The 10789-nt window shown below is 38.0% G+C and overlaps 1 protein-coding gene across 1 annotated transcript; it reads left to right on the top strand.

The window, feature by feature from the left end:
* The first annotated feature begins 2836 nt into the window (after positions 1–2836).
* b3gnt3 (UDP-GlcNAc:betaGal beta-1,3-N-acetylglucosaminyltransferase 3) lies at positions 2837–8084 on the top strand. Its single transcript, XM_022740534.1, has 2 exons — positions 2837–2896; positions 5759–8084. Exons 1-2 carry the CDS (start codon positions 2871–2873, stop codon positions 6903–6905), a joined length of 1173 nt encoding a protein of 390 aa, XP_022596255.1. The 5' UTR covers positions 2837–2870; the 3' UTR covers positions 6906–8084.
* The last annotated feature ends 2705 nt before the right edge of the window (positions 8085–10789 follow it).

Here is a 10789-nt window from a genome sequence, read left to right as displayed (position 1 = left end):
ATAGCATATGATTCACATCATTTTCACACTCATCAAACAATCCAGTGACCTCTCGTGCCCTGTATGGAAGCATCAGCATTCGGGTTTTTCCTCCAATTTGTCACAGCTCAGATCACTATTTTGGGTTTGTAAAGCTAGGTATCTCAGTAACCCAAATCAGTTGTTCATCACTGTCTCATAAATACATCTGAACAACAATGCAAAGGTTTGTGTCAGTTAATCTTAATTCATTGTGCTCATTACATACTTGTTGACTTGTGAAGACTTGTCTTCAAAAATAAGTAACCTGATCAGCTTTCCTTTCAGTATCATCTGAGGCCACATCAAATAAAAAGAAGAACCAAGCTGCTCAGAGACAAGGTTTCCTTTTATAAACCTGACCACATGCAATAAAGTGTCTCAAAACGTGTTGCATCAACTGTTCCAGACCCAGAACAAGTTCTCTACTGAGCTGTTCCCAACTGAGTAAACAAACATGCTTCACATTTGTCAGGCATTGCTGGTTGTGTCATTGTACACAGTGACATTCAAACACTCCATAAAACATTAAATCGGAGTGTTTTACTAGTATTTTATTGTTTAGTAAACAACCACAGTAAACTAAGGTCCAGACAAAGTAAAAGTTCAATATTTGTGAGTTAGTTTTTCTCTCTCTCTTTTTTCTTTTTCTTTTTTTTTTTAAAATTAAATTGGCTTAAGTGTCTTGAGGCAATGCACTTTGGTAAGGTGATGAAAAGACAGCAAGATCACACCACAACATACACTATATTTGAAGAAGCTGCAATTGATTAAATCATGAAATATATAGGAGAGGAGACTCATTGTGGTGATAGTCTGTTTATCATAAATCTAAATGTTCAATCTGCTCTCTCCCTGGCCACCAGAAGCTCTACATCCGTCTCATGAGGATGTTCACTGAGGCATACTTTTCCCAGTGTGTTTTGTATTTAAATTAATCTGCATGCTGTATACAGGCTAAGGGGAAGTTGTCATCAAACTTCATCTTTTATTGTCATAAAGGTATTGAGTTACCCTATCCTCTATGAGTAACAAAAAGTATCTATTCACATTCAGACACATGGGTGTAGCAGTCACTGTTAAAGTGAAACTGTTCTGTAAATAGAGCCTGTTGTGTCAAATTTTGACCCCCAAAGTGGATTTGTGAGAATTTTTTTTTTAAAAGACATGTACATTACAACAGATTTGAAAACACTTACATCTGTCTGTGCCTACTTAGATTTAAAAAGATAATTAATATCTGGCTAATTTTAAACTTTTGCATATACACAGTCTACAAGCTATTACGCCTACCCAATACATAGGTATGCATAGACCATAAGGATCCATTGTGCAACTATATTACACTTATGTCAGTTCTCATTGTGAATTTGATTGACAGATTCGCAGGCCTCGCCTGTCACGACTGAACAAGGACTTGAACCCAAATGCACGACTCAAGACCCAAAAAGTACAAAATAAACAATCTTTTATTGATAAAGTAACAACACAAAATCACTCGTTCCGAGGAATCCAAAAAAAGGTAACAAAAGTAACAACTCAAAATCACTCTCAAAGGAGGCAAGAAACTACAAAGCAAAGTACAACTAAAAATCGCTCTTGATAGAGGGAAACAATAGTGTGACAGAAATAACAAGGTCAAAACAAGAACTCAAAAGAGCCTGACGTGACTTGGGCTTGGCGAGGAATGGCTTGGCTCTGTATCAAACAAGGCGAACTAGCACAGGACAAAGGGAGACACAGACTCTAAATACACACAAGATAAAGGGACACAGGTGGGACAATCAGGGAGGGGCAGGCAATCAGACTGGCGGGACACACACGGGGGGAAGGAGCAAGTTATCTGAAACGAGAGGGAAGTAAGATTTCAATATAAAACAGGAAGTCACGAGACAGCATAAAGACAGGACAACACAAAAGGAACAACATAATTTCTTGGACATGACATCGCCTTAGTTTGGTCTTCTATGACTTTGTGTATGTATGTACAGCAAAGGAGAGTAAAGCAGGTCTGCCCTGTTGGAATAGTTATTTGTCAATACCAAGTAATCGGGATTCAAAGGAGAACTCAACATTTCAACCATGACAAATTCTAAAGAGCAAAGTAATACTGAAACTGAGAACCAATGTAAAACCACTGTTAAATATAAATAATTCTTCTTTTTTCTGTGGTTTTCCCCAGCTGCATTAAAGCTCAAATGTTACAAAAGGTGTCCATACACACGTGTTTGAGGTCAGTGGGAACTGTAATATTCATTAAGTGGTAGGTGTGACAATTCCACCCATTTTTTGGTACAATTAATGCAATAATGACATCCTACTAATATCTACAGTGTAGATTCGGAGCTGACAGTCTATCTAAGCTCAAGTCATTATGAATGCAGAATAGCCCATGTCATTGTTATGTTATTATTAATCTGATTCAATTAATTAAGCATTATCATATACAGAAGGCAGCATTTTGATGTTATATCTGGTTGCAGTGGAGCTCATGTAAACTATTTTATGTGGTTTTTAATATTTACTGTATCATGACTCATGATAATTTATACGTTCATTTGAAATCTTAAATCAGCAATGTGACTACAGCTGTGAAATAAATGTAGTGTAGTAATAAAGTAGCATATTTCCCTGAAATGTAGCGAATAAAAGTAGTGTAAAAGATAGATAGATAGATAGATAGATAGATAGATAGATAGATAGATAGATAGATAGATAGACATGAGTCTCCTGTTGAGAGGCTCAGCAGCAGAAACAGGCACCGCCCAGTGGGCTGCGCACATCAAGATGGAGCAGAGAGTCACGCTGTTGCACACAGATTTGATCAATGATCTGAGCAGCGACAGAGACAGATGACAAGACTGATCTCCCTTTTTCGGTAAGTACCCGTTGTCAACTGTAAAAATACAACTTCGTACTGCAGCTTATCCAGTAGCTTCTCCTGCGCAGAAAAAGTTGAAGTTAACGAGGCAAGAGCGAGTCTCTGTTATACAGTACCTAATGGGAAATATTTAGCAGTTTAGTGGTACACTTGAACATTTTTATTTTTTACTTAAAACCTTACGCTATGTAGTTGAGATAGCCTGCTTGACTGGTGGCACATAAACCATCAGCTCGTAAAAACAGGCATCAAGCATTAATATAAGAATTGTTTTAAGTTTTTCCCCTTTATCTTCTTATATCTATCCTATATCTTCCCTATATCGAAAGCGTGTTTTTATGCTTTTGATGCAGTCCTTTCGTAGCGTCTAGTCTATAATATGCATACGCCCTTATGAAAGATTGTTTTTGTTTCCATTCTCCTCTGCAACCTCTCATAGCCTACACTCTGCCTCAAAATCTGTGGGATTCACGCGGAAATAAACTGACACTGAAGTCATCACTGGTAAAATAAATAAATAAATAAATAAATAAATTTAAATAATATAATAATAAATAATTTAAATTCGAGGTCATTTAGAAACCTGGGAAACAAAAATGAGTAGGCTTAATATGTTTCTTAAGCAATATTCGCATCATAGTTTCACATGGTTTCACAGCAAAGTATCAAGAATTGAAAGTGAAATATAGTTGGGCCTGGGGGGAGTATATGCAAATGAGACTTGTTCTGTGAACTATGTAACATAATTGAAATATAAACCCAAGATAGATTCCAGTAGATGTAGTTCACTAGTTATATGGACATTTCAGATTGAGTTATGGTTTTCACCGTTTGTGGCTACTGCTGCTGAGATCATAATGCTCCGGGTAATAGATTTCAATAGATCTATTCAGAAGTCAGTTACTCAGCATGGCGTACACCACATTCTGACATGGTTTTTTTCAAAATGTCGAAAATGATTATTCAGTTGTTAAAATAGTAGCCGTTTAATTATCTGTCGATCGATGTAGTCGATAGATTAATCGACTAATTGTAGCTCTAATTGTTTTTGTTTGTAAAATCTGAATCTGCAGAGTGACTAGTAACTATAAATGTCAGATAATTGTTATGCTTATATTTTTGGGATAGACTGAGGCAAACAACAGAAAACATAATGACTCAAAGAAAAGATAATGATTCAACTGTAATTATTAGAGTCTAATCGTGACCTTTGACTCCCGGAAACTTTTAATTGTTGATGCATCATTCTAGAAGGAGGACATTATGCAAAACACAATAACCTGGCAATAGGAAGAAGGAAGAAGCATTGCAAATACGTAGATCAAATAGATGTAAGACTTCTGACAGGCTCAGCAAACACCAACCAACTTTGTATCAATACCATATAATTACACTTCAGGAAATCCCAGCCTTCATTTATAGTTCGGGCAGATTTTATTGCAACATACAATCAGTTGGGTATCTCTGTGCCATCATTTCTTCATTATGAGCAACAGAGTGAGGCTTGTGCTTGAGCAAGACAGGTCCTTTTTCTGTCATTTTACAGTAAAAAATATATTTCAGTTGGGAGCTTCCCTTTATTCACGTTTCACTAAATGAGATTTTGAGTTTGTTTTAATGATTTAATGTCTGACATCACCAATGTAAAACATACTTCGCCCATCAGGGTGAGGAGACATGACAGCATTTGCTTGCCGCCCTCCACCCCATGTAGTAGTACAGCATGTGAGAAATCTGCAGCATGATGCCAAGCCACCTCATGTCTGCTCTGATGCTCAGTCTGCTCACTCCTGTTTGCTTCTGCTTCAGAACAGTAATGTCATAGTGCAAGTGGGCCTCAGAGGGAGATTGTATTGGCATGAACAAAAGCTTTATTTTATGGGCACTTACTGTTTCTGTGCCTTGTATGTCATGACTGAAGCCAAATACTCAAAATGCTGTCTCATTATTCCAGAATAACTGCTTTCAATTCTCAAACATTGCATTCTGGCGTTTTTGGCACAGGAAAGGACTTTTCCTGTTATGCAGTATTCTTCTTTGATGCAGTGTGTGTGTGTGTGTGTGTGTGTGTGTGGGTAAGACTACTTGTAAATTGACAGACATTATTCTCTTGTGGTGAGTTCTGGGCCATGCAAAGAGAGAGTGGCTGATGGAGGCTTGTTCATTTTAGCAATAATTTAGTATTATAATAGTTTGAACAACGTACAAACACGAGTATTAGGATTTCTTAGAAGCATATTGTTTACACTAGGTACACTTTAGTGGTAGAGTGTTATATTAGCACACATTTAGTCCCATTATCTTATTTTTTTTAATTGTGATTTGTTAAATTAAAAAAACGCATCATCATATCATATCATATCATATCATATCATATCATATCATATCATATCATATCATATCTTCTTGTGTAAACATTGCTCATTTTCATTTGCTTAAAGCAAAGTGAGACATTTTGAAAGGGGGCACTAGTAATGATTAACCTACAGGGGAAGTTTCACCTGAATCTTAAGCCACCCTTGGCTTTACCGAGTTTTATAGTCTAAAGAAGTTCCAGCTCTGCAACGTTACTGTTTTAATTCATTCTCAAGACCAAAAGACCAAAAACAGAGCTAAATCAGAGTGAATATTAGATTGAGACAGACTCCAAATGAATGATAAAATTGTTTAAGTCCCCCCCCCCAACATTCATGGCCCAAAGTGAAATTTGTTAGCAGACTGATATGGATACTGATATGGATTTGTTTGTCCTTATCCTTAATTTACCTGAACAATTAATTTATAATTAATATTATCAATTATTTTATGTGTGACTGAGATGTGTTGATAACAAAGCTGTGTTCTATTTTTCCATTGCAGGGTCTCAAGCATGAAAAACAACAAAATAACAATATGCTTGGTGACAATATTTTTTTTGTTGGTCCTCCATCTCTATAAAGATTTTATTGAGACCAAAACCATCAACCTCCACACAGATGTGAAAGAGGAGAACCGTCAAACAAGGCAGCGCACCAAAAAGTGGTCCAATCTATACTCCTGGCCAAAATGTCAACAAAATATTTCAGCTGACAGCATCACAGGCTTCAGCTCTCTTCCAGGTAATGTAAAAGATTTTCTCTACTATCGTCACTGTCGCCATTTTCCCATGCTACTGGATTTTCCTGACAAATGTGGAGGAGCTGATAAATCAGCAGAAGTCTTCCTTCTACTGGTCATCAAAAGCTCCCCCACGAACTATGACCGCCGAGAGGTGCTGCGCAAAACCTGGGCTCAAGAGAGGCTACACAATGGTGTGTGGATCCGGAGGATCTTCATCTCAGGAACGATGAATTCTGGTTTTGAGAAAGAAAGACTGAACAAACTACTTGAACTGGAGCAACGTGAGTACAGCGACATCCTCCAATGGGACTTTAGCGACACCTTCTACAACCTCACCTTGAAGCAAATACTCTTCCTGGAATGGATGGAAAGAAACTGTCCAAAAGCTCACTTCCTGCTAAATGGTGATGATGATGTTTTTGCCAACACAGACAGCATGATCGAGTATCTCCAAAGCCTCAAGGACAATAATGGAAGCAAGCACCTCTTTACTGGCCATTTGATCCAGAATGTCGGGCCCATTAGATTATCAGGCAGCAAGTATTTTATCCCAGTACAGGTGCATGAGTCAGATTCATACCCCCCCTACTGTGGTGGTGGGGGCTTCCTGTTGTCTGCCCATACAGCTATGGTTATATACAGTATGTCCCAGTCCACTCCCATTCTTCCCATTGACGATGTTTATATGGGGATGTGTCTGGCTAAGGCAGGACTAGGTCCTACTTCCCATATAGGTGTGAAGACCGCAGGACTGTACATCCCCTCCAGAAAACTAGATGAGTATAATCCTTGCTATTATAAAGACATTTTATTGGTACACAGATTCCTTCCACCTCAAATGTATCTTATGTGGAAGAGAATACATGATCCCAAGCTGCGATGTGGTCACCAAAATAAACAACGTTAGTAGCATCAAACTGCCATTTAACTGTGATGACTGTGCTTGTTGACCTGCACTTAGGCTGTGAGTGCAGGCACGACCTTCTTACTTGTGTCATGGCAAAAGGTTTGAACAGTTTTTCTACCAGTTTTTATGATGTGTGTAATCTTTGTAAGTACCATACAGCTGCTTTGATGGGCCTGAAAATGTAACCGCAACAATAGCAACAATAATTAACATCTTAACAAGGGCTGGGCTGACAGTGACCTAAAAGTCCAGCTGAAACCAGTTCTGAACAGCGGTTGTTCATAGCTTAACAACCATGAGTAGTCACAGGGGTCCTGTGAAAATTTCTCCACATGCTAAAGCAGCATGCATGGGGCTGAATTAAGAGTGATACTCAGTAGATAGAATATTTGGAGGGTATGGAACATGCAAGAACAAAGAGCTTCACACAACAGTAACTAAAGGGGGCAGGGCTTAGCTAATCAGAAATTCAACTTTATGTAAAAACATATTCCTAAATATAGCTTCTTGGTTAATATTCAGTGGTTTCCCTTTCAGCAATGAGTAAAGCAAACAAGAGTTTCAACAATTGATTTATTATGAAATAAATAAAATGTTGTTTCATGATTTAACTAAGATTTAGCTTGCAGGAGGTTACACCGGTTACTTGTTTGTCCCACCCTGACTGTAGCACACATATGTTTGCACATTTTTGTGCAGATCCAGACAATAAACCGGATCTGGTGGAAGAAAATGTCCTTGGTGAAGGTATGTGCTGTAGTGACTGCCATTCTAATTCCTCAGGCTTTTGTAAGACTAATAGTGTATTGTAATGTTATTTAATTGCTGGCTTAAGTTCATATGTTTACAGTTTTCTTTTATTTATTTATTTTTTCCAGTATAACCTGTATATTTGTGTTAGCACAATATGTTGAGAAAGAGATGAATGTTTTTGTGCCTTCGATCAGTGCTTCTCAACCAGAACCAAAAACAGGTTTTTCAGGATTTACATTTCTGTCCTGTCAAATATAACAATCCTAATCAGGTGTCGGTAGTAAGGAATAAGGGGTCTCCAGTAACGACTCGTGAAATGAATGCTTAAATCTAATGAATGCTTAAATCTATTTTATTTTCATTCTGCTAAGAGAATATGTACAGTATTTTTGTGCTATTTTATTATTAAAAATGTTTTAGATGAAAAAAAACGTATTGAAATAAATTCTATAAAAGAAAGTGTTCTCTGTTCTCTGACCTTTTTCAGGGCACACCTAATGGGAAATGTTTCTCTGAACGTACAGTTTAGCTGTTCCGTGCCCCCGTGTGTGATTCATATCTACCTACATATACATATGCACATACACTATCGGCTGCTATTTAAATTTACATGATTAAATGCCTCAGTGTTTCTGAAATTAAAGCAGAGCACAAATAAACAATAGGAGACTTTAAAAACAAAGAATCATTGAATCTTCTTGTTGAACTAAATTTAATTTAAATTTTCGTCTCAACGCACGCTGTTCTCTCTACAACGGAAATCAAGTATTGTTCTGAAAGTCCGTCCCAACACTGTTGCAGAAGTAATGTACTGCATTTACAGTTTGCTTTGCTTTCACCTTCCGTCCACTTCATCCCCAACCAACTCCACGGGGTTTAAGTGTGGAGATTGTGCTGGTGTTCCATAATGTGAAGCCACCGTCTACTTCTACAGTCCACAAGGCATTAACACTGTGCACAGCTGTTTACATTCCAACACCATTAGGCTAGTTTTTGGAAGTGACCTCAAATGAAAGTAAATGAATGGGCGGTACAAATTAAGAAGACAGGGCCCCTTTGTCATAACACTGTATGAAATTCCTGCTGTTATCGAACCCACTATCAAAACCCACTGTGGCTCTGACCAGCCAACTAGATGCATTTACTCATTTGGCAGAAACTTTTGTCCAAAGCAACTTAAAAGTGAAACATAAGAGATCGGAGATGTGGGCAGGTGGTCAGAGGCCTTAAACCAACCTGGATCAAAGCGTGATCGTGATGGTGAGGGTGAAATAAATCCCTGCTATTTTTTGGTTGTAAGATAGGGAATTTGGTAAACTATCTTGTATTCCTAATATAGTGATGTTTGACAGTGTTTTATTCAAGCTTCAGGATGTGTCCCCCACGCAGGAATAAACACATTTCCTGATTGGATGTTGAAAGTCATCACTATATGGGCTAATATTTCACTGGCATTGGCTCATGTGAGACCTTCCTTCCTGAGACAACATGAGGGAAATATTATAAAATTATTCAACCATTTGTTCCTTTTAGAAACGGACATACTGGAAAGTTGGTAACTGAAACTATCCAGATTTATTTTGATAGTAGTTTGTAAATGTTAAATGTTGGTAAATGTTAAATATAAAGAGAAGAGAATCTGACAGTGCTAAATTAATACAGGTTGTGTCTTCATGCATCTAAAAAAGAATAAAAACAATAAATGCAAAGTCCAGTGATTTTATGAAGGCTCGTGTCAATGCCATTTGCATTTATTGCTTTTATCTTGTAGGAAGTTGTTTTTTTGTAATAATTAAATAAAGGTAAAGTAAATAATTAAAGTAAAAAGTGCTGATTTACCAGAACTCCGGTTGTTACTGACCAGTCAATTCATTGTGCTGTTTATTGTATTTAAGTTGCCGGAGACTGTCTTTATGTGTAGTTTGTTCAATCTTTGCTAGTCTCCAGGTTTGTCTAAGCAGACTTCTGCATTGACTGTCACAGTGACATGTCATGCGGTCGTTATCTCGTGAGCCAGAAAGGAAAGGAAGGAAGGAAGGAAACACAGATGCATGAAAGCGGGTGTGCTGTGGAAACTCCTTTTGTTGTGACTACGAGAGGCATCAATGAACACCTTTCTCCCTGAAATATCTTGGTTTTTGGAGTCAAATTCACTCAAATGAACTAAAACTAATGCTGTGAGCTGTCAGTGCATGGTTACTGACACACAGCTCAGGTAAAACCCACTTCCTTTCTTGCTCATCGACAACACTCAGCATATGGTGTGAGTAGCTGTCATGACCAAAGGCGGAGTGTTAATTAATTGCCCTAGAGGTAACAAAAAATGATTGATCAAGTATTAAATGTGCTGCGGTAATTATCTGAAAGGCTCATACAAACTGAATAAAGGATTTTAGGTAGGTGGGTGCTGTGCTGACGTAAACTTAATGTGAGCAGTGACATGGAGCCAGTGGAGATTAGTGAAGAGCAGAGTAACATGGGTGTGTTTTACTGTGTGAGCTGTCAGCCCTGCCAATCGAGCATTAAGTAGCTAAGACTCTTTCTGTTCCAGCTTGGCAAGGGGGACAACTAAGTACCAGCTGCATTACAATGGTGAAAGAAGCAATAGGTGCATTTCTATTCATACATGTTGTGCTACTGCTGTTCTAGGGAAGTGTCGGTTCTCGATGGTATGTCACTCACCAAGTTTAATTCATGAGAACTGGTGAGATGATGGTGTACCACTCCTCTTCTATTTCCATGTACCATTCTCCAGTGGCTTATGTGGATTCTTTACAGCTGTTGTGCTGAAATCAAAAGAGGATAGACGAAAGTGATACGCTCCGAGGTCTGAGGTCTCTGGATTTGCATTTAACATTGGATAGCCAGGGCTTTGCAGAACTAGGTTGACCAGAGTTAAGCACCAGCTTGGGATCTTTTTTGGACTTACAGTATACACACTGACTGATCAGCCTGTAGGATGAATGTTGGTTGCTGATAATAATTAATTTTGCTGCATGGATGTTCTTCCTTGTCATGTTATTATCAGAATATTCCGTATACTATGGATTTCACAGATTTTGTATTTTTTGTTTAGGCTTATACCACTGATGTTACTGGTATCTTAAGCAACAGGAAACCTCTCACAATGT

Source organism: Seriola dumerili, unplaced genomic scaffold, assembly GCF_002260705.1.
Source record: "Seriola dumerili isolate Sdu_G_001 unplaced genomic scaffold, Sdu_1.0 BDQW01000002.1, whole genome shotgun sequence".
NCBI classification, from domain to species: Eukaryota; Metazoa; Chordata; class Actinopteri; order Carangiformes; family Carangidae; genus Seriola; species Seriola dumerili.
The sequence above is the reverse complement of the archived record's forward strand: the minus strand, read 5'-3'. Positions and strand labels throughout refer to the sequence as shown.